At 40.1% G+C, this 25,373-nt stretch overlaps 1 protein-coding gene across 1 annotated transcript in view; it reads right to left on the bottom strand.

Annotated features, from left to right (window-relative positions):
* PLCD4 (phospholipase C delta 4) overlaps positions 1 to 25,373 on the bottom strand; it is a 62,243-nt gene that overhangs the window by 24,456 nt on the left and 12,414 nt on the right. The window contains exons 3-8 of the mRNA XM_089520390.1: positions 14,309 to 14,445; positions 9,610 to 9,662; positions 7,451 to 7,609; positions 4,469 to 4,697; positions 1,813 to 1,942; positions 131 to 362 (exon numbers count right to left, since the gene is read on the bottom strand). Coding sequence (XP_089376516.1) covers positions 131 to 362; positions 1,813 to 1,942; positions 4,469 to 4,697; positions 7,451 to 7,609; positions 9,610 to 9,631 — 772 coding nt within the window. The 5' untranslated portion in view covers positions 9,632 to 9,662; positions 14,309 to 14,445. The remainder of the gene's footprint in view (positions 1 to 130; positions 363 to 1,812; positions 1,943 to 4,468; positions 4,698 to 7,450; positions 7,610 to 9,609; positions 9,663 to 14,308; positions 14,446 to 25,373) is intronic.

Raw genomic sequence — 25,373 nt, 5'->3', positions numbered from 1 at the left:
GTGTCTAAAAGCTCTGATCTTGGAAGACTGGATTCTTTTAGGACTTCAGTGCCAACCTATGTCAACTCTGGATATTGGTCCAGACTGTGGATCCATCAGCTCTCCACTATATCCTCTCCTCCTCACCCACCTGTCTCAGATGGCTCATATCTGTCAATCAGTTCCATGGCAAGCTCATCGGTGCCATTGCTCTCCATCTGCTCTTGCTGTAGGAAGTCCACAAACTCCAACAGTGTCAGCTTCTTGCCATCTTCAGAGTACTCCTGGAAGATTTCAAGCACCTCATCCCGTTGAGTCAGTGCCTTGTAGAACAGCACAAACTCCTCTCCCTCTAGTGTTCCTGTTTCAGATTTGTCAGCCATCTGCAAAGGAGGGAGGGGTCTGACCAATGCACAGAAAATGAACAGAAGTATCACAGCAATGTAGGAAGGGATCCCAAGGCTACTGTGGGCAACCCTGAGACATACTGCTGATTCTACTAAAGCACTAACAATGTACTGGATGGTGTTTAGTACACCAAAGTAATATAATCCTTGACTAAAGAGATCAACTATGAGACAAGGAAGTTGCTTTATGATTAGCCTAGCCTTTTATCAATCAATGTTGTATACCACTGTAATAAGAGCTGGGTCAGACTAAAGCCTTATCTCATCATTCTATTCCCACAGTAGCTAAACAATTACAGATGGGAAACTTATACCAAGCATATGAATGAACAGAAGGGAATACTTTTCATTGCATTGTAATCACCTCTTTATCACAAGTGAAAGTCTTACATGATATTTTTAGTTCCAGTATCTCTAAATATCCAAAAAGCACCAGATTCTGTTTGATCTTGGAAGCTAAGCAGGGTCTGCCCTGGTTAGTACTTGGATGGGAGACCACCAATGAATACCAGTTGCTGTCAACTATGTTTGAGAGGAAGGGACTGGCAAACCACCTCTGAAGATTCCTTACCTAAGAAACCCTACAAAATGCATGGGGTTGTCATAAATGGCCAAGAGACTGGAAAGCACATACACACATTTCTTATTTTAAGAACTCTATGGATCTGATTGCATCAAAGAGTGGCAGTAAAACTGAGTAATGTATTTCCTGAAATTGTATCATCTCTTGTCATTCATCCATATACTAGATAAAAGGATAAAGTCTCAAATGTTTTGGAGTATTCCTGATCTGCAAATTTGGTGATCAGAAGGAAACCCCAAGCTCCAAATCAGTTATCCTTAAATGGACGCCTTCTAGATATATCTCCTTTCTTCGCCTGCAGGGAATACAGTGGGTCCATGGTATACAATGGGGTTGGTTCCAGGACACCTGTCCCCCCCTCCCCCGTGGATATGAAAATTCATGGATGCTGAAGTTCCATTAAATGCAATAGATATTAAAATGGTTCCCCTTATTATAAAATGGCAAAATCAAGCTTTGCTTTTTGGTATATATATATAAAAATTTTAAGCCGTGGATGTTTGAAACCATGTACAAAAAATCTGTGGATACAGAAGTCTGACTGTTTGCTGTACTGAAGGCAAATGCCTGGGGAAGGCTAACCTATACAGGCAATGCATTCAAGTAAGCAACTAGCCACAACCAAGGTTGGTGAGAGGGAGAAGAGCTGGCAAACAGATCAAATAGCCAGGTTTGGAGGTAGATGTTGCGAGATATTGCAAGAAGACGTAGTAGATCTACAGGCTTATCATGGTTGCAATCTGGCTGTGTAAAGAATTAGATGTCACCATTTGATGGATTAGCAAAGAATGCCATATACATGATTCAGTTCCATATCGTCTTCATATCACTATCCAAATTCACCTGGAATAGCCGGTAGGCATGATCCTCATTCATATCCACATTCATCATCCTAAGCAAGTGCTGCACCTCCTTGAAGTTCATGCGTCCATCCTTGTCTTTATCTGCTTTCTGGAACCAGTCACCGATCCATGTGCAGCAGTCCAAGATGTAGGTTAAGGAAAAGAGAAGTTTTCAGCAGAGCTATGTCTTCAAAGCATAAAATAATCTAGTCATAGTATACAAGCCTACCCAAATGTTGCCAAGTTAAGAAGCTTGTGAAATCTAGCATGTTACCTTGTAGCTATCCTTCCCAACATCTATTCCCCACTGCCAATTTCATCTTGACCCAATAGCATGGATGCAGGATAGCTGCATGGGCGAGAGAAAAATCTTCATCCAATAAGTACAACTTTATATATGGGGTTTTACCCCCATCCATAAATTTCATTTATGGAAAGGGCAAATCCTTAAATCTTTCCAGAATTGGTATCAGCAGTTCTATGTTACCTAGGGTATATAAAATAAAGGGTTGGAAAGAACTAATGCCTAATGGGATCATGAGAGACAAAAGGCAACTGAGGCAAGATATGCTTGTATGCTGTAGGCGGTTACTTCAGGAGGAACTATGGCATAAGAAATTAATTGATTGGGAAGTACTGTACCACAAAAAGAAGTAATTAAATGAAGACAGCTAAAACTGTGAAGAGTGTAAAGAGAAAGATGCAAAAGCTATAGGAGGACAATACCATAATATAGGAACATAGTTTTTTATACATTGTCAGATCATTGTTCAACCTAGCCCAGTGTTTTCTACATGCTGGCAGAAAGTCCCTGAAGTTTCAGACATGAAAACTTCTTTCTCCAGTCCTACCTAGAGATAAAGATGGGAAGACCTGGGGGAAAAACAGGAAAAGGGTTTTTTTTTTTTTTGGGGGGGGGGGGAACACTGTTTTTTCCTTTTTTTCCCTGAAGCCTTTTTTGTTTATTTTTACAAAAAATTGGGAAAATTAAAAAAAAGGCAAAAACCCAATTACAGAATGTTTTATTTCAGCATGATGAATAAAATCTTCAAGAGAAGGTGTTCATATATTCTCCAAATCATTTCTAAAAACTACATACAATATCTGATTATTTTAATTTCTGTGCACTGAATGAGGATAAGCAAGTCCTAGATTACAAACTGAACTCTCTAATGCAAGAGCAAGATGCATTTCTTTCTTTAAGCGGCACTGAAAGAATCTGGTCTACGTTTGGGAACACTCACACTAAATCAAAAAAGGGTAGAGAAGGGCAGAGAAGCTTCTTTTAATCCAGGTACACCTACAGATTTTAGAAGTTCATCATCCTGTAATGATAACAGAGCAGAAGCAGAGACTGAAACTGATACTGATAACCAGGACCGCATCCACACTGCAGAAATAATGCAGTTTGACACCACTTTAACTGCCATGGCTTAATGCTATAGAATTTAGCCTTCTGTGTCAGAGAGTTATGATGCCACAACAAACTACAATTCCCAGGATTCCCTAGCATTGAGTCATGATAGTTAAAGTGGTGTCAAACTGGAATATTTCTGCAGTGTGGATGCAGCCCAGAGTTTGGGAAATGAATCTGATTAAAATTCATGCCTATTAATTGAATCTTAGTACCTTCCACACACTTCTCTCCTGACCCCCCACCCCCAATTCTTTTTAAGGGAATGGATGCTTTATGTATATTTGATACTGTGGAGAGGAAATATAATTTTTTTTATTACTAATGTTGATGATTTCTTCTGTGTTTTTTTAAGTTTTTTTTGCCTTCTCCACATAAACTAGCAAAACCAAAGTTCAGTAGATTATTACTCCATTTGTTACAAATATATATTTTTAAAAAATAAAAGTAAATTCTATTTACAGTAACTGTTTGAATATACCGTATTTTAATATACCAATTGTGATAATTTTATGCCAAATCAAATAGTTCATAGTCATATTTTATGTTCTTAAAGTAACAGAGTAACTTTAAAGTAACTTTCAATCTGTAAAAAGTGCTAATTTTTGCATTTTTAAAATTTTTCCAAAAATTACAATTTTTTTCTGAAAAAAATTGGAGGAAAAACTGTTTTTTTAAAAGTGACTCCAAAATTTCCAGAAATTTTACATCTCTGTTTAGAGATACTAGGAACTGAAACTGGAAACTTTTGCATGCCATGAAGCTATATCCTGAGAGAGCCAATTTGGTGTAGAGACTAGGACTTTAGAGAGCAGTGTTCAAATCTTCACTTGGCCATAGAAACCCACTGTGTGACCTTGGACAAGTCACACTTTCTCAGCCTCAGAGGATGCGGGGGGGAATCATCTGAAGCAACTTGCCAAGAAAACCCCGTAATTGGTTTGCCTTAGGGTTGCCGTAAGACAGTAACAAATTGAAGACACTACCACCAACAAACTACATCCTTTCCTTACAATGTATACAGTATTAAGTATTATGACATGTAAACATGATCAGATTTTCTTTTGGATCCAGACTTAGAAATATTTAGAACAGACTCATTGAAATCAATGGGACCCAACTTTAGTGCAACTTCCATGTTTTTCAGTGGGGCTAGCCTGCATTGAGATCCAATCCAACATCCCCTTTTGTGGAAAAAGGCATAGGAGAAAAGTGAACAGTGGATGACTATATGCAAGGATATTGATCTATCTTCTCCCTCTGATCCATGTTAGTGACAATCTCCACAAGGCGCCGCAGGCCTTGGATCCAACACTGAGCTTCCTCTGCTGAGCCAGCAATTAGGTCCAGGTTGTTACGCCGCCCATGGAAGACAACTGTGAAACAGCAATCCGCTGGGAATTCCTCAGCTAGACTTTGCAGTACCTCTGACTGGTGCCCCTCACGCACCGTCTCCACATCACTCACTGAGACTTGGGAGAGGATAACAAGGAACAATTAGCCATTGTGAAGGAAATTCAGATTATGTTATAGAAATAAGCCTTGACTTCTCAGGTTGGTCCCCATAGGGAGTAGAGGCATCATTAGCTAGCCACTCATTTATTTATGGATTTGTTTATTTAGCGTTTCTCTTACAGCCATCCACCTGCTCTTATACTACCTTAGCAGAGGAACAGTGTCATTGGTGCAGGTTAGGTGCCACAGAACAAACAACTTAGATCATAGAATCATGGAATCATAGAACGAAGAGAAATATTGTTGGGTTTTTTTGTTGGATCAATAGTGGAATGTAGCAAATAAACAAACAAAAAAATGAAAGTGTGGACAGCATAAGCCAACAGTGATAACAAGTTTAGTTGAAGGCAAGACTGCTTTGCCCAGCAAACCACCATCCTGAGGAAGTCACAGCAGCAGAGCAGAGGGTTCAGAGAAATTCCAAGAGGACATAAAATGTGTCTGGATAACAAATAGAAGCACCCATTACTCGTACTGCAACAGATTGTGCAACACACAGAAGAAGGACATACAACTTCACTGCTTACAATAAAAATATCTAAATTCAAGAGCTTTGTAGTATACACTCTCATTATATTACTGAATATCAACATCATTCACACTATAGTATTTCCAATATCTGTGTATGGTTAAGAAAGATCAATAGTGAAGAAAGGTGACAAGAGAATCAAGTCATTTAAAATGTGGTGCTGGAGGAGAATACTCTGGACACCATGGGCTGCCAAAAAAAACAGTTAAATGGGTCTAAGAACAAATAAATAAACTCTCATGAAAAGCGAAAATTACTAAACTGTGGCTATCTGACATAGGACCTTATCATGCTTAGAAATGGGATTTAAAAGTAGAAAGAACTTGCAAATGCAGGATGTTTCTTCCAAACAGCAATAATGTGAAAATAAAGAGAACAGAAAATGGACAAAACCGACACCTTTTTACTTTCAGGAACTTCCCAAAAGTAAAAAAAGTGTTGTTTTTGTCCACTTTCCATTTGCTTTATTTTCATGTTATTGCAGTTTGGTGCAAATGCGTCTGAAAAGCTTCCCACATTTGCGAGTTTTATCTACTTTTAAAATCCCGTTTCTGAGTGGGATTTGTGTGTGATAAGGTTCATAGGAGTTTATCATATCAGGCAAGTCTGTAGCCCAAACGTCATCAAAACAAGGTGGAAGTGTCCATGGTGTGATTGCGCCTGGTGTTACTGAAGGGAAATGGAACTGTTTTCGTCATGGAATCGCCAGGAAATCGTCAGGAAAACAGCCCTTTTCTTATTAACTGATTAAATCGTTAATAAGAAAAGGGCTGTTTTCCTGATGATTCCCTGGTAATTCCATGACGAAAATGCTTCCGCTTCCTTTCAGTAGCGCCAGGCGCGATTACACCATGGATGCTTCTGCCCCATTTTGATGACGTTTGGGCAATAGAAGTGCCTGGTGTGATAAACTCCATAGTGGTTTGCACACTGGATTTTGACTCTGGAGAACAGGGTTCAATTTTCTGCTTGGGAATGAGTGACCTTGGACAACTCCCATGCTCTCAGCTTCAGGAGAAGGCAATGGCAAACTTCCTCTGAACAAATCTTGTCAAGAAAACCCCATGATAGTTTCACCTTAGGGTCACCAAGTCAAAAACAACTTGAAGTTACACAACAAAACAACAACAACAAATCTTTAGACAAATCATGGAATGCCATGACTCAAAATAATAATGCTTGTTAACGCTGAAGGCAGTAGGAAAAGAGAAAGACCATATTACCGGTAGATAGACTCAACCAAGAAAACCATGGCTCTGAGTTTGCAAGACCTGAGCAGGGCTATTGATGGCTAGAGTTCCGTGAGGTCTGCCATTCATAGGGTTGTCATCAGTGAAAGCCAACTTGATGGCAATTGACAAGTATACATAATTCTCCTTGATAAAGAGGTTGCAATATTTTGAATCATTGGGGAGGGGGTAAAAGATACTTTGGTAACCAAAGTGTAAATTGTGAATTTAAATAAAACCTTACATAGGTCTGTTACAGACTGCCAAAATAAAGCTGCTTCGGGTCTCTTTGGAGGTATGCTATTTAAATGATGCATGGGTCCTAAGAGTCCGGAGGTCGTGCCAAAGCCACACTCCCTTCCTAAGCACTGGAGTGCAGCTTTAGTGCAGCTTCCGGATTCTTAGGATGCATGCATCATTTAAACAGCATACCTCCAAAGAGACCCGAAGCAGCTTTATTTTGGCAGTCTGTAACAGGCCATAGTTTTATTTAAAAATGAAGTCACCAGCAATTGATGTCTTATATCGTAGTGAGGTCACTGCTTCACTCTACTTCATTAATAGGACTACACTTACTTGCACAGCCAGATGTGACAGACAAGATCAATGTATCTCAGAGCCTATTGCCCCACTTTTCTCATACATGTAAAATGTATCTTGAAAGAATCTAAAGTTTTGAAATCAGGTGCATATGTTGATGTTCAAAAATGTCCATAGCATAATAACTGGCACAACTTTAAATTAACCTGCATGACTCTGATGCAGATCCAGAGTTATTCAGCCCAGCACTTTACTTAGTGTGATATGAAGAGCTGGGCTAAAAAGCTGTGGGTTATCTTTTAGTTCTCTCATTCTGAATCATATCAACAAATGGCATTGTTCAAACTTCATTAAGCAGTTCTGTAGGTGTCCAGCTACAATCTGAGAATACAAATCAGAGAGTCAAACTCACATGCAGATTTGGCATTGCCAGACATCTTGGATTTGTACCAAACAGTCATGCAGTCATCCTTCAACAGGAAGAACCGTTGTTTTTTCCAGTTCTTAGATTTGACCTTGCGCATCATTGTCCCCTGTTGCATCTGTTCAAGGTTCTCATCCAGTTGAATACCTGAGCAGTAGAAAAATGGGATAGCATCCCAAATCATGAAGTGGGTGAAATCAACCCAGAATGGAACACACGTCATATCAGCTCCTGTATTCAAAATATGGAATACCCTCCTTAGGCCTGGCACTTCTTTATCATCTGTTTTAGGTTCATGCATATTGAGGAGGGAGCTAGCTTGTTTTCTGCTGCTCCAGAGACTAGGACCCAGAGCAATGGATGCAAACTACAGGAAAAAAGATTCCACCTCAACATTAGGAGGAACTTCCTGACAGTAAGGGCTGTTCGACAGTGGAACAAACTCCCTCCGAGAGTAGTGGAGTCTCCCTCCTTGGAGGTCTTTAAACAGAGACTGGATGACCATCTGTTGGGGATGCTTTGATTGAGAGTTCCTGCATGGCAGGGGGTTGGACTGCATGGCCCTTGTGGTCTCTTCCAATTCTATGATTCTAAGAACAATTTTACTTTTCCAACATTTTAATTTTATTTTTGGTTAAGGGATTATATGATTAATTGCTAATTTATTATTGTTTCATTGTGATTTTCCCCCCCATTCTCTTTGGTTTTCCCTAATTTATGTACTTCTCCCTTTGACCTTCATGAGGGGAAGAAAGAGTAAGAGAACAGACAGCTTGTCTATACTATTTAAAAGAATCCTCAGTCAGTTCAAATTGGCAGTGATTTGCCCATATGACATTCTGACCAATTCACGATGGGTGCAGGGCTTTTGGGCACCTGAGGACAGAAAAAAGAATCTTGATTTTCTCAGGATTTTTTGTTGAAAGTTGATCACAAGCTGTTTCTGCAAAAAAGTAAAAATTCTCAAGAGACAGGAAGTTTGAGAGGCTTGTTTGCTATTCTTTAAATGATGCTATATTTGTGTGTATAACTGGGTTTTAGTATATCTGCTTCATATGTATATATTTATACCTGTATCTGTACACCTCTGATTAACTGCTTATCTTAGGCCTGTTACAGACTGCCAAAATAAAGCTACTTCGGGTCTCTTTGGAGGTATGCTATTTAAATGATGCATGGGTCCTAAGAGTCCGGAGGTCGCGCCAAAGACACACACTATTCCTAAGCACTGGAGTGCAGCTTTGGCGCAGCCTCCAGATTCTTAGGATGCATGCATCATTTAAACAGCATACCTCCAAAGAGACCCAAAGCCGCTTTATTTTGGCAGTATGTAACAGGCCTTAGTTTAGTTTAGAAGTTTATTGCATTGGCTTTGCTCCCATGATAGGGATGTAACTTTAAGGAGGCAGATCTTATTGCATTTCCCTGTTGCCAGGAAGTATGCAGTACATTTGCAACCTAGGTTTCTGCCACATCTTTTCAAGAATGAGAAAATCCTGTTCTTGATAATATGCAGGAGGAGCCCGGAGGAGCCCAGGTTGCAAAAAGGTTGCATACTCCTCAGAGACGGGGAAATGCAATAGGATGCACTTTCTTCAAGTTGCATCCCAGACTATTGCAGGAGCAAAGCCAATATGATAAACTCCTTCGTTTAGTAATGGCCGAAGACCAGTTTTCCTGCGGTAAAAAAGGAGGCAGAGGAATTTCCTGGACCAAGGCAGAAATTGTGACAATGAAAGTGAAACTGTATGTTTGCAAGCCTGATGGACAGGGAGAAAAAATAAAGTGGAACAGCCATGGACATGTGGCAAAACTGATTCTGGGGAATTAACTTGTGGGCTGCCATTTCACAATGAAGCAATCTTGGAATGGAGGAAAGTATGGCCGCTTAAGCTGAATTTACCACAGTTTGACTCAATATCTGCAGTAATAGGGTAGTCATGCCCAGGATCACTACAGATCTGGAAAGTCCAGGGAGCACCTGTATTTTATGGTAAGTGTAAACAATCATGCTTTCAGTGAGTTGGGGGCAGGAGTGCAGGGTAATTTGAGAAAGCCTCACTGTTGACATCTTGACTAAGGGATATTAAACCCTTACAGCCAATTCTCCGTAAATCCCCGAAAGTAGAAGAATATACGGTACTCACGGGAACCAAGTACTAAAGTCATGGTTCTTTTCTTGTGTTGGCACAACTGTTACCTACAACACAAAAGAGAACAGAAGCAGTTGAAAGGAAAAACAATTGTAGAATAATCATGGGCCTGACTGAACTATCTTTTCTCTTGAGGATTAAAAAAACCTAGGTAAAATCTTAAACAGCTAACAACAAAAACAACAAAAAATAAGTCTGCAATATTATATATACACTTACTTAGAAATGAGTCACATTGAATTTAATAAGACATACTTCTTGGAAGACATGCATACAATTGCACTGTATTTAGTCAGACCAGGGAAGATTTGCTGGATTACAACTCCCATCATTCCTCACAATTGGCTATGCTTGCTAGAGCTGCTGGAAGTTAAAGCCCAACTGGAAGGCTAAAAAATTCCCATTCCTGCTTTAGAGATACTGTGGCCTCCCCACTGCCAAAACCTATCTAGAACAATAATTTCAGGCAGTTGGGTTGGGAAAGTCTCCCATCTGAAATGATGGGGAAAATTTGCTAATAAGAGTAAAGCAGCCTTCTTCAAGTTAGTGCCCACCAGCTGTACTGGGAGTACAACCATTATACCCATCTGATTGAGTCCAACCGTCTGGCATGTGGTCTCTCTCTTTCTACTGCCCTCTACCTTTCCTAGCATAATTGTCTTTTCATGATGCAGCCAAAGTATGACGTACTCAATTTAATCATTCTGGTTTCTAGGGGAGTTCTGGCTTGATCTGATCTAGAACCCATTTGTCTGTCTTCTTGGCTGTTCAAGGTATTCTCAGCACTCTTCTCCAACACCACATCTCAAATACGTTATCTTCTTTCTGTTGGCTTTCTTCACTGTCCAGCTCTCTAATCCATATATAATAACAGGTAATACGGTGGCATAGACGATCCTTATTTTAGTATTCAGAATTATCGCTTTAGATTTTAGGATCTTGTCTAATTCTTTCATAGCTGCCCTGTCCAATCCATCTTCTAATTTCTTGACTGCATCCTCTAATCTGATCTATGTTTGATTCAAGGTATGGGAACCCTTTGACTATTTTGATTTTCTTGTTATCTATGATGATTTCTTGTAGCTCATCTATGGTCATTATTGTTATTTTCTTAATGTTCACTATTAAGCCTTCCTTGGAACTTTTCTTGTTGACCCTCTTCAGTAGTTGCTCTAGGTCTTTGTTGGTTTCCACTAGTAGTATTGTGCTGTCTGCATATATTAGGTTATTAATGTTCCTTCCTCTTACCTTCGCTCCTACTTCCTCTGACTCCAAGCCTGTAATGTGTACCATATTTTCTGCATACAGTTTAAATAAATGGGGTGATAATATGCATCCTTGCCTGATCCCTTTGCTGATTGGGAACCATTTTGTTTCTGTTCTGATGGCAGTGTCTTGTCCTGTATACATCAGGGCAATCTCTTTGATTTTGAAGTCTCCTCCACACAGATTACAGATATTCTATTCATCCATCATACATACACAATTTTACTGCCAGGAAGCATTTGGTTTCAGTCTGCAGTTCTTACAATGAATGGGTCTTAAATAAAGACCTCTTTAACAATAAAATATGTAATCTTAAGATAAAGGATATGCACAGTTTTAAAATAAAGCCCCCTTTAGGTATTTATGGTATTGTGGGAAAACAGCTATAAAAACATCATCCCTACCCAGGTATTCTTCCTCTTTCCTGTGCGTCTGATAAAAATAACATCAGTAATTATTAAAATATGGTGGAAAATTCTTTTAAATTTTTATTTGAAACAAGTGCATAATAATTACACTGGAGGCTGTGCAGAAAAGAGAAATGAAAGGTAAGGCTGTCTTCCACAATTTATAATGACAGCTAATATAGATTTGTTAATAATAAATTATCACTGAGAATAGAACATTCATTTCAATAGGAAAAATCAGCTTGTGCATGCGTCTTTTGACTGACTGAACGAGGAACAAAAGGGCATTATTTTAATTAGATGAACATGGACTACACTTTCTGGAGAAAGGACAAAAAATATCTTAGTTTTGCTAACAGACATAGTAATACTTCATCTCTTCTGCTTTTGTAGCAGGTACTTAAAAACACACAAATCCAAATAGAAATGTATCACTGGAATAATAACAGCTTCAATATCATCTAATTATGGAGATCAGTTTCAGTTGATTAAAATACAAAGGTAGGACCTACAAAAATGTAGCAGTATAGAGTACTTCCATTTAGTATTCTGGCCAAACCATGCTATTTTTTAGAATGTTCCATTTCACTCCCTCCTCCATTCCTGTAGTTTTTACTTTTTTGTTTGTTTGTTTGATTGATTGATTGATTGTTCGTGTCTTATCTCAAAATGTCACATCACATTCAGTTTTCTTGAATCTCAGTGTCTGGTTTGCTTTCTATTACTTTGTGTTACAAAACATAAAATAAATAAAAATCTAGCTGCCATAATCAAACAAAAGAGAATTGTCTCCTTGTTCTTAGTTTTCTGAAATTACTTAACAAAAACATCTTAGGCTCATAATTTCTAATTAAATAGTTTATAATCTGTTGCAAGGATGTTTCCAAAACCTCTTAAGTCCCTACATTGTCACCAACAGTTTTTTTAAAGGCCTCTTCAGTTTTTATTACACTTCCATGTAATATCAAGGGCCAAACTACACATTATCTTAACTGTGTATTTTTTGACTCTGAATGCAGGTAATTACTCCCTGCTCTGAACTCTCACCCACATAGATATCCAGAGCAGAAAAGACTGGATATCCCAGGCTGAAACATTAGCTGTTTTGACTCCTTACTGGATCCAGACCCAATCTGGATTTCCCCTTAGCTGAAGTTTGTATTGAGAAAAAAGGTCCAAAAATGTAGTTGGGATTTTTACAGAAGTTATTTACAACCAATATCTTCTTTTCAACTAATATCTTGACATAATTTTCTTGTAAAGATATGGCCATAGTGTCTTTTTGTCATATTTCCATCATATTTCTTTGGGAAAAAAACCACAATTCCATTTTGTGGTACAACTTCTTGAATGTTCAGTAAAATATAATGGGTCCTTGTTATCATCTGGGGTTGGGTTCCTGGATCCCCCACCCTGTAGATATCAAAATCTGTGGATGCTCAAGTCCCATTATATATAATGGGGTAGTAAAATAGTGTCCGTTATACAATTGGCCCTCTATATCCATGGATTCTTTAGCCACGGATTCAAGCATCCATGGCTTGAAAATGCTTTTTTAAAAAATAAATCCCAAAAATAAAATCTTGATTTTGCTATTTTATATAATGCCGTTGTATTTACCATGGATTTTGGTATCCACGGGGGGTGGGGGGGTGGGGGGGGTGTCCTGGGCTGGTACCAAACCCCAGCCAATACCAAGGAGCCACTGTACAAAATGGTAAAATCAAAGTTTGCTTTTTGGAATCTATCTATCGATCTAAGCTGTGGATGGTTGAATCTGTGGATAAAAAATATATATGGGTATGTATGGAAAGCTGATTGAATAATAAATCCTGGATAATAATTATTTTTGCACTCACTAAAATTTCTTCTGAGTCACCAGCCTAAGACTGCCTCCTCCTCGCCTAATCTGCTCATACAAAGTCCCTGATCAGAAATACACAACTGGAACCTGGGCCTCCCCACAACCTCTTCCCGAACATCACATGCATATGATTTCATGAACTTGTTTAGGACCCAGCATCCACATTGCCTAGTATTATGATTGTATATCCACTAATTTGGAGTATGTCTCTCTGAACTCAATGGACTTACTTTTCAGTAGTCATGTATAGGATTGCACTTCAATCCCACTTTGTAAAGAGATGGGCTATTCATTTGCTTACTCTGGCCCAAATGCCCGCACAAAGCAATCCTTTTGTTAAACCCACAACAAATACCAGAAAGAGGGAATGGAGGAAAAGACTGAAATAAGAGGGAAAAGCAGTTTTTCCCATTTCACAAACTTTGCCTACAGTCACTTAGAAGTAGATTTTTACTTGTCACAAGTACCAGATCAGTAGCAATTTTCAAATTTCCTTTAACATGTATTTAGAATTAGAAACAAACAGGAAGGATGTTTGCTTCCAAGTTATTTCGGTGCTTTCAAACTCCAAAACAGAAGTCAGTAATGATTTTTAAGACAGGAGATATCCATGAAACTGAGCTATCAGAATAAGTTTGGCATTACACATGAGCCTAAATTTACTTGCTTTTCCCAACTACAGTAGGACTATTGATTCAATGAGATTCACCCCAGATCTGATTTACTGTTCAGCAATTCATTCAGTGAGGAGCCAACATGGTATTGCAGAATTAGGACTCTGGAAGACCAGCATTCAAATCCCTGATAAGACACAGAAACCCATTGGTGACCTTGGACAGATCATATTCTCTCAGCAGTAGAACAAGGCAATGGTAAAGTTGACCCAGTACTCTAAATGGGACAAGAAGTTTAAATGTTATGCTTTACATAGCATGTGTATTTCTGACTTTCCCAAGCAACTGAAAGTTCCAGAAAAGTCTTTCACTGGGTCAGTTTCTTTGTGAGTTGAGACAGGACTGGAGGCAAATGTAAAATAAATTGTTTCTTTACAAAGGCAGAAGGAGAGCTGACAGACGTGCAAGCACTGCTAATTGCTAAACTTATTCAGTTCCCTGAAAGGAGAAAAATGAACAGCTATAGACTGCTTCATACCAACCAGAATCTCTTTAAGATGATGCAATGTCATTTATTTCACATAATAAACTGACACACATTCATATGGCTGGGAGTATCCATCATCAGTCATCGAGTGCGATTAGGGAAGTACTTTCAGGTATCAGTGAACAGGTAGGCCTACAAAGAAAGGCAATTTTATAGACACATTTATACATAAGTGTAGTGATTCAGAAAACAGCATATACTCTCAAAATAGCAATTTCAGTGAATCTTAAAATTGAGTGAAACATAGTTGTGACCAGGGATATGACATGTATGGCCCTCCAGATGTTGTATTTACTCAGTATGACAGCCCTTGTTAGTTGGGCAAGAGGCCAATAGATCCTTTTATTATTTTCTGTCCACCCTCCAGTCTTGTCCTGAGACTGGTGATCTCTTGCTCTTGAAATTAAACTATTGCTTTGAGGGCATTTCTTAATTTCTCTTAGAACCATGCTAATAAAAAAATGAATTTTTCAAATCAACAACTTTACTCAAGAAATTAAAAATATTATTGCATCTGCTAGGTGCGTACTTTTTAAAAGGTACAGCGTTCTTCACCTGCATTCCATTTTCAGTGTAAGCATAAAGGGCAAATATAAGCATATCTAGAAGTGGCATGTTGCTTGTTCACTTGAAGTATATATTAGCACACTTAGGAAAACCTGTTGTTGCTGTTGGTAGCAATACTAATAGCATATGTGTTGTTTGCCTTCAAGTAGTTTCTGATTTATGGCCATCCTAAGGCAAACTTATCACAAGGAATTTCTTGGCAAGTCTCTTTAGAAGGAGTATGCCATTGCCATCCTCTGAGGCTGAAAGACTGTAACTTGCCCAAGGCTAGTTCAGTAATCAATAAAAGTTAAAACAAACACAGCTAAAACCTCATTCAGTTTAAAAGTTGAAAGTATAATTAACCTATCAAAAATGTAAAACCAATTTAACAGATTATGTTTTTTTAATATAGAGAAAAGGCTGAGAAGAGAATTGGTACTTTGAAACAGAGCTTGAAAAGATCCAGTGTAAAATCGTTTCTCTTGTCTTGCAAATCAGGCTAGCATTCATCAACACAACTGCTCTAGTTTTAAACACACTAATTCCTATTCTTAGCATGATTGATTAGAAAGATAATTAATTCAAAGTATATTTTTGACCAAACACTTAAATACCTGTTGTTGTATGCCTTCAAGTCATTTTATGGCAACTATAAAGCAAACCTATCACAAAAAGGATGAGTGAAGATAGGAGGAAGCAACATTAGAATCATAGAATCATAGAATAATAGAGTTGGAAGAGACCACAAGGGTCATCCAGTCCAACCTCCCTGCCATGCAGGAACTCTCAATCAAAGCATCCCTGACAGAGGACCATCCAGCCTCTGTTTAAAGACCTCCAAGGAAGGAGACTCCACTACACTCCCAGGAAGGAGTGTGTTCCACTATCTAACAGCCCTTACTGTCAGGAGGTTCCTCCTAATGTTGAAGTGGAATCTCTTTTCCTGGAGCTTGCATCCATTGTAGTCTGTAACCCCACTTCAATCCTTTGGGAGAGGCGAGGAAACACAAATAAATTATTGTTGTTGTTGTTGTTCTGGATCCTAGTCTCTGGAGCAGCAAAAAACAAGCTTGCTGTCCTCAATATGACATCCCTTCAAATATTTAAACAGGACTATCATATCATCTCTTAGCCTTCTCTTCTCCAGGCTAACAACCTAAGATACGTAGATGACACCAAAATATTAGCAGAAGACATTCAGGGCATGGAACTGTTAATAAGGAAGGTCAAAGATGAAAGTGCAAAGGCAGGTCTGATGCCGAACATAAAGAAAACAAAAATAATGACCACAAAAGCAATACACAAATTCAGCCTAGACAATGAGGAAATTGAAATAGTTAAAGAATTAGCCTATCTAGGATCAGTCATTAACCAGAATGGAGACTGCAGTCAAGAAATAAGAAGAAGACTGGGAATGGAAAGGGCAACCCTGAAAGAACTGGGAAAGATACTGAAGAGCAAAGACTGAACACTAAAGTTAGAATCATTCAGGCCATTGTATTCCCAATTACCATGTATGTATATGAGAGCTGGATAGTAAAGGAAGCATACAGAAAGAAAATAATCTTATTTGAAATGTGGTGCTGGAGAAAAGTATGGTACTTAGGATACCATGGACAGCCAAGAAGACGAACGAATGGGTTCTTGAACAGATCAGACCATGGCTCTCCTTCAAAGCAAACAGGACCATAGCTAGACTGGGGCAACCGGGGCACTGCCCTGAGGCCCCAGCCAATGGGGCCCCCAAACAGCGGTATGCCAAGATGGAGCCTGCGGTGCACGGTAGGAACACACTGCCTTATCGAGCCCTACTTTCTGCCCCAGGCCCCCAAAAGGCCTTGCTATGGGCCTGGAAGCAAAGTTGATCAAGTTGATACTATCATGCTTGGACCTAGGGTTGCCATTCATCAGGACCTCCAAACCGGGACAAATGTAGGACAAAATTTTCAAATGTAGGACACATTTTTTTGTGCCCTGCATTTGAATAGGAGCCTCCGAGGCTTTCCCTCTGGGCCTGGGCCCCGCCCTCGGCGGAGGCGGAGCCCAGGCAGGGAGGGACTCCTCCCCTTCAGGGAGGCTTTCCCTGCAGGCCTTGGCCCAAGCTGCGAGGGAAAGCCTCCCTTAGCTTGCCATATCTCACCCGGGGGTGGGGGCAATCCCGGGGGCGGGGCCAAACTGGGGCAGGACCGTGTGGACCCGCCCCAAACTGGGAAAGTCCCACCCCCAGGCGGGATATGGCAAGCCTACTTGGACCACATAATGAGAAGGCACGGATCACTAGAAAAAACAATAATGCTTGGAAAGGTGGAGGATAGAAGAAAGAGGAAGACCACAAACCAGATGGATAGACTCAATCAGGACGGTTATGGGCAAGGGCTTGCAGGATCTGGGCAAGGCAGTGGAGCACAGGGATTCTTGGAGATGCCTCATCCACATGGTCACCATGAGTTGGAACCAACTCAAGGGCAGCTAACAACAACAATAATAATGAAATTTTCATGGCAGAATTTGTTCAGAGTGAGTTTGCCATTGCCCTCCTCTGAGGATAAGAGAGGGGGACTTAGCCAGTGGGTTTCCATGGCTGTGTTGGGATTCGAACCCTGGTCTCCTTGAGTTCTAATCCAGCACTCAGACCGCTGTGTGTGTGTGTACGTACATGCCTTCAAGTCACCTGTCGACCTGTGGCAATGCCATGAATTTAACAGGGTTTTCTTAGGCAAGGAGTACTCAGTTCCTTTTCTCAGTTCCTTCCTCTGAAATACAGCCTACAGCTCCTGGTATTCATTGCTTGTCTCCCATCCAAGAACTAACCAGGGCTGACCCTGCATAGCTTCAAGGATCAGATGGGATCTGGTGCCTTTAAGGTCTTTAGATCCTTTCAGATCACTATGTCACCACTGAAATATCTCCCCAAACATCTAAAATGGGGATGGAGAAAGGGAGAAAACTTTCCCTTGAGGCGATTGTCCTTTAAAAGATTAGATGCAGCACCTGTGCAAATTTGTAAATTCTCAATACAGCAATTCCACTTTGAAACTCTAGTCCAGGGAGATCCAAACAAATTATTGAGCAAAAATTACTTCTACAGAACAGCAGTGGCCCAATGGAACTACTGCAAAACCAACTGTCTTGAGATCTTATTTTTCAGAGAATTCTATAAACCTTCTCTTAAAGAGCCAGAAACATACTAATGTCATAAAAACAAAGATAAAATTACAGGTTGAGTCTCCCTTATCCAAAATGCTAGGGACCAGAGATGTTTGGGATTTGGGTTTTTTTAAAATTTGTTTTGCAGTACCTGAATTTGCATATACAGTGCATACATAATATCTTGGCTATGGGACCCAAATCTAAACACAAAATTCACTTATGTTTCAAATACATCTTATAGTCTGAAGGTAACTTTAAATACAATATTTTAATAGTTTTGTGCTTGAAACAAAGGGGCTGTACAGATGAGAAGAAAGGGGCAGCCAGAGACTGCCCCTTTCTCCTCCATATTGTTGCCATGGTAACTGCACGCGCTCGGCAACAATCCGCCCCAAAAAGGAGCTGCGAAACGCAGCTCCTTTCCACGCTGCTGCCAAAGCGCCATTAGCATCCTGGAGCATCACGGTGACGTCTCTTGTGCGCTGCACCATTTGGACGCAGCACACAAGACACACCATTGGCTTGTGTGGCATGTGAATGCTCACGTGCCAAAATGGCACCAGGAGAGCATGGAGCATACATCCTATCCTTGCAGTAAAATACAGTATATTGAGTTCCACGGAGGAACAGGTGCCCTCCAATAATTCTCACTAAGGTAATCAAATAAAAAAAAATCTTCAGATCATTACCTTTATCCTGGCTCGCTTACTAGTAGTTAGGAGCAGGTGTGGAGACATGCAAAGGGGGAGGGAGGAACAGTCACTCCAAATGTATTTTTAGCTCCCATCTCACAATAGAGAGAAAATGGTCATGGCTCTCACCAGGCTGTCCTTGCCTTGTCTGAATCCAAAGGGGTGTTTGAAGCCTATTTAATAATATACTATCACACCTCTCCTTCTTTGAACTATGGTGGACACCCCCATTATCCCTGGGCATCCCAACTCAGCAATTCTGGTTTGCTGATGTTTGTGTGTTTTCAAGTCATTCCTCACTTATGATGAACCTATCATGGGAGTTTCTTGGTCAGGATTTCTTCAAAGAAGGTTTGCTTGTGCCTTCCTCTGAGGCTAAGAGATTATGACTTGCCCAAGGTCACCCAGTGGGCTTTCATGGCTGAGTGGGAGATTCAAACTCTGATCTCCAGAGTCCTAGCTGAACACTCAAACCAATACACCAGTCTGGTTAAGGAGTGGGTAATTGAAGGAACATTGGTGCATTCTGTATCTATAAAGAAACCTGACATTTTCTGATGATCCCTTTTAAAACTCAAACACTTCCCATCCTAATGCAGTCTGGCATTTTTCTGTGACCACTCAGAAATGAAAGAGCATAGAGGCATTGAAAATGTGGGTTGAGGAAGTGCACTGGCACATCAAAAGCATGGGTGTGTGTTTAATAGAATGATGCAATGGCATTCTGGAATGAAATATAAGCCTGTGGAACACACAGTTCTTCCTTTTTATATATGACAGGAGGCAGGGTGAGGGCAGAGAAGGCCAGTGTACTACTTTGCCATGAGCAGTTGCAGTCTCCACGCACAAGCTCGTCCTTTTTTACAGCATAGCCACTTCTCCAACAGAAGAGATATCCCAAACAGAAAGGACAGGAAAAGGGCACGAACCTTGCCATGCACTAACCCCCAAACATAGATGAGATCACTGTGCAATGTGACAACTGGAAGGTCGCAATGGCCTTGAAACACCTAATTCAAAGAAAAATAATCCAAACACAAGATGACTTTAGATCTGCAGCATCAATTTCATGCCTTTTACTAGATCCCCAATCAGTCAGAGTAAGTGGCTTGGGAGCCCAGAAGCAGATACCAATGACCTATACACAATTATGACTTCTGTGTGCATGTGGACATGCACACAAATGCACACACACAATTCTAAGTTAGAAAAATGGTTGTTATAAATAGCTGGGAGATAAGAAACCCCTGCAAATCTATTGCAAATCATGCAGTGATATACTAAGAAATCCTGCTCTCTCATATGAGCAGTGCTGATATAGACCAGATCATTTCCTGACAGTAAGAGCTATTCAGCGATGGAATATGCTGCCTCTGAGAATGGTGAAGTTATTAGGAGGAGGTGGTCTTCAATTTGGTTGGCACACATATTTGGAATGTGATGGCGATAAATAAAGACTTTAATAATAATTGTTTAAGAAGAGGGATTTTTAAGAATCTGGAAAAAAATACAGCATTAGAATTGCTCCCAAAATCCGCCTCTGGTTTTATCCTTTGGAAGTCTTTCACAGAAGAGAAACTTTAACAGTGGATAATTGATCAACATATGAGAGAGTTTTGGGGGAAAAAAAAAAGGGGGGGGGAGGCATTTATATTAAAATCTCAAGTAGACCTAGAAGAACAAGGTATACATTTACAGTGATATGTATATAGGCAATTATGGAAGGTTTAAAATGGATGAGAAATCTAGAGGTTTTCAAGTGGACAAAACAGAATTAAGAAAGGATTTGTGTGGTAATTAGAATAAAATTAGTGTGAAGGTACAGGGGAACCTCGCCTTACACGGGGGATCCATTCCAGACCCCCCCCCCCACGTAAGGCAAATTCCGCCTATGCTCAAACCCCATTCAAGTGAATGTGGCTCGTGCGTGCAGCGGTGTGGTGGTGTGGTGGCACACACGCATGCGCCGCCACTTACACCTTGCACGCTCTTATGCGGCTTGATCACATATGCTCAAGCCGCATATAACACGCCCACGTATACTGCAGGTGCACTGTATATAAAATTCTATTGAAATTTGATATGAAAGAAAAGGTAGTTAAGGATCAGATGATTAGCAGGGCAAGGAATACAGGTCACCCTATTTACCTGGCACAATGGGAGAAAATATGGAATAAGGGAGTAAAATATACAGTTTCTCAAAATTTAAAAGAACATTTTTATAAAACGTGTTTTGCTGGTCTGTGATTCTGGATAAAGTTTCTAAGATATACAAAAAGACAGATAATAGTTGTTGGAAATGTGACAAGTTCCGGGAATTTTCGTTCAGTGTTGGTGGATTTGCTGGATGACAGATAAATACTGGAAAAGTTTGATGATGTGATAAGCAATATTTTGGACACCAAGATACAAATGTTATGGGAATGCTACCTCTTAGACATATTTGAAGAATGAATAGAAAGAAAATTCGGCAAAATACTTTGTTACTTAACAACAGCTAAAATTGTGTTTGCTCAGATAGCGAAGGCCAAAGATATTCCAAACAAGAAAAACTGGATTTTTAAATTATATATAGCAATAGAATCAGACAAGCTGACTCAGTTACTGAAGAATGAATCAACAGATATACTTTACATAGAATGGAAGCTGAAGGCAGAAACGTTTGAAAATAAATGGGTGCATTAACAATTATAGGTACCCTGACAAAGATGGTGGATATGGTTCCAGCTTGGCCATGAAACCCACTGGGAGATCTTGGGCAAGTCACACTCTTTCAGCCTCAGAGCAATGGCAAACCTCCTCTGAAAAAACCTTGCCAAGAAACCCCCATGGATGGCCTCATTACACCTCACTACAGTTCCCAGAATCCCATAGCACAGCAGTGGAGGCCTTCAGAAGGTGTGAGCTTTCTGACTCGAAGGAGCAGGACTTCTGGCTGGAAGGGGCAGGGCTTCCTTCAGAAAGGCCACACACTGCCCCTCCTTGTCGCAGCTCAGTTTTCCACGGGAGAACCAGGCAGTGGCAAAGAGCTGGGCCGGCTGTGCATACTCCCTGCCCCTCCTTTGTGGCCTGGTTCTCCCGAGGTAAACCAAGCTGTAACAAAGAGCTGGCCAAGCGCGCATGCCCTGCCAGCCACCCCTGCTTGCTATGGCCATTGTGTGCCCTCAGAAATGGCTTCTCATGCCAGAGAGGGCACGTATGCCACAGGTATGGCACCATGGTCCTACATTCTTGATATTTTTTCTTCTATCTTCATTCCTCCTTCTTCTGTGTCCAAGCCTGCTCTTCATATGATGTTCTCTGCATACAAGGGCTCATTCCCACTGGCAGAATAACATGGGTTGTGATTCAGGTCTGCTCCATGTTTGTAACCAATTTCAGAAGTTCCCTTGTTCTCACTAAAAAGGGGAATCTTTTTTTGCCACTTGAAACTGTTTTCTTTTTTTGTCCCCATTTGCACCGCTTCAAGACGGGGATGGGGGAAGCCGGCGATGGAGCACAAGCCAGTGGGGGGAGGGAGCCAAGGCCGGGGACAGCGAGCAGACACTGGGGAAGCCAAGCAGGGAAAGAATGAAGGCACTGGGGAGGCAAGCAAGGAAACCTAGCAGGGAAGGAAGGAAGGCACCAGGAGGACGGAGGAGGATGATGAATGGGAGGACAATGTTGTTGTTTTTTTTTAAAAAAATACTGTATATATAGAATTTTCAATTGATTGATTTTGCAACTATTTGCCTTGCAAGTAGTTACAAAATCAAACAATCGCATATTCTATCAATCACATATTCTATCAATTTAATTTTTAAAAAACCACAAGTGCACATGCAGCGCTCCAAGGGGGGAAATGGTGGATCTGTCAAAACATCACCCCTCTGCCATTTGTCCCTCCCCTCAGAAAGAATAGATTCTGACCTGGCGTTCCCACTGTTAGGAATCGTGTCAGAACCGATTCTTTTCAACAGAACCTCAAAATAACTCCTACCAAAACCCCCCGGGCTTTTTGTGTTTGCTCTGCTTTATTTCCCCTGAAATCGATCAAATGTGCATCAGGATTGATTTCCAGTGGAAACTAAGGGCATATAGCTTGAAACAGGATTCGAGGCTTTTTGTAGTGGGAACGACCCCCAAGTTGAACAAGTGTGGTGACAGAATGCAGTCTTGCCAATTGTTTATTGATATTCTATTTCTCCATATTCTGTTCTGTCAGTGGCCACTTATCATAGGTATAGATGTAGGGCTCCCATGCTTTTAAGAGGCTTCCATAGTTTTTCATGATCTATGCGGTCAAATGCTTTGCTATAGTCTATAAAGCACAAACTAATTTTTTTCTGGAATTCCTTGGTATGCGTCATTAGCCATCATATGTTTCCAATGTGGTCCCTAGTGCCTCTTTCTTTTCTGAACCATACCTGCACCTCTGGAATTTCTCTCTCCATGTGTTGTTGGAGTCTATGTTGTAGAATTCTGAGCGTGCTTTTGTAAATAATGCTATGATACTATAGTTGCTGCAGTATTTTGTGTCTCCTTTTTTGTGGATGGGGATATATATTGATCGTTTCCAGTCTGTTGACCACTGTTTTGTTTTCCATATTTGTTGAAATATTTTGGGTAACACTAGATTTGAGTCTGTCTATGTGGATTGCAGCAATTCAATTGGAATATCATCTGTTCCTGATGATTTATTTTTACTAGTTTCTCTTATTGTAGCTTCTACCTTACTTTTTAGAATTTGGGGTTCATCTTCATATGATTCTTGGATTCACATGGCACTTGGATAGGGGACTGCCAATGAATACCAGGTTCTGTAGACGACAGAACTGGCAAAACACTTCTACGTATTCCTTGCCTAAGAAAACCCTATGAGATTCACGAGTTCGCCCTAAATCTACAGGCAACTTGAAGACACACACACGTCTCCAGTATTTGATGACAGCTGGCTCACTCTGCCTCATTTTTCTGCCCTACCAGCTTTGCCAGCTATGGAAAGTAATGCAGCCAAAAATAGCCCTTTAGCTCTACTTGTACAATTTAGAAATCAGAACAGTACAATCTAAGCATCCAGATCTCCATTAAGGGGAACATAATTTAAACTCACACCTTCACCATGAGTAGAAATTCCTAAGAACTGGCTCTCAGTTGTAATTTGGAAATGAATAAGAGAATTGTATTAAAGACTGATGCTGTGAAACATTTCATATGCAGTACTCACAAGAGTGAATTGCGAGATTCTAGAACTATTGAACTTTCTTCAACGACAATATATGCTCTGAACTTCTTGGATAGAAGTCATATTATTATTATTATTATTATTATTATTATTATTATTAACCTTTATTTATGAAGCGCTGTAAATTTACACAGCGCTGTACATACAATCTTTTAGTTAGACGGTTCCCTGCCCTCGGGCTTACAATCTAAAAAGACATGACACAGAAGGAGAAGGGAGTGGTGGCGGGAAAGGGTAAGAGGTCCAGCAGTTCCTCTCTACCTCCGAGGCCTGGACCAAGGCAGATGGACTGGAGGGAGGGCTTGGCTTCATAATGGATGGTTAATCATTTTCCAGGGAAAATACATACTCTCAAGTAGGATAATGCATATACAGTACATAGCAATGTTTATTTTCTTTGCATTTGTCTGATCTCTCTCTCTCTCTCTCTCGATATACCCATACCTACACAGTATTAGACATTACTAGGCATCACCATTAATGGTCTCCCAAGGACAAATCCTTATTTGTCTTTGCCTTTAGTCTTGTGACATCTTTCTCTCAATTTGTAAAAGGAGACATTGCATTTGTGGATAAGCTGTCCAAGATGGTAAAGGGGAATTGGTTAAATAAAAAGGGAATGGGTGAAATGAAAGGGGCCCTTGAAGGAAGAAAGGGACCCACCATTATACTGGAAAATCCTATGTGTTTTTAAAAATAATTTTAAAGCTTTGTTTTCTCTGCACTAATAAATTGTTAAGAACCAGAGTTTGCCTGTAGATGCTGCCAGAAGATGTCAGCAATAGAAGGAAATCTGCAGGTACAAATCCTTGCCCACTGGAGCTAAATATTGCTTTTCCCCATGGAGCAGAGAGAAAAACACATTCTGCTCACCCCAGGAGTCATTTAAACTGCAAGGGGGACTCCCTTTGAAGGATCGTGGAGGAACAATGCATCCTCTCCTAAGGAATGCATTTAAGCCCAATTCAGTGCTAACCTGAAAAGCCTAAGAAAGCAAATGTTTTGAATGATGGAACAGATAACATGCTTATCCAAGTTGCATCAAATTGGAAGTAGCAGCTAATACCCAGGGGGCAGAATCAGGATTCAAAATGACATTGCTAGTTTTGACCCAGCTCTAAAAAATAAAATTCAGTAAACCACTTAAGGAGTGCTTAAGTGCACTGATAAGCAGTATAGAAATGTACTTGCTATTGCTATAATTCATGATTCAGCAAATGATTCTTTCTCAGCATGCTGTTTCTTTGAGCCACATGCTTTTCACTTCTATTTGATTAATTGCAATATTAATGGGATGAAGCCATGGAAAGCAGAATTGAGCTGCATTTTATTATCCTATTACTTTTTAAATTTACAAGTGGGAACTTCAACCAAATGTTATATGATGTGCTTTTCTGAGGACACTTGATTCCACTTCACATGCAGTTCTCTGTTTCCCCTAATCA

This window comes from Sceloporus occidentalis, unplaced genomic scaffold (assembly GCF_023333645.1).
Source record: "Sceloporus occidentalis isolate IW3139 unplaced genomic scaffold, rSceOcc1.0.p SCAF_4, whole genome shotgun sequence".
Classification (NCBI taxonomy): Eukaryota; Metazoa; Chordata; class Lepidosauria; order Squamata; family Phrynosomatidae; genus Sceloporus; species Sceloporus occidentalis.
Note: the sequence above shows the minus strand (reverse complement) of the source record. Positions and strands in the feature narration are given on the sequence as shown.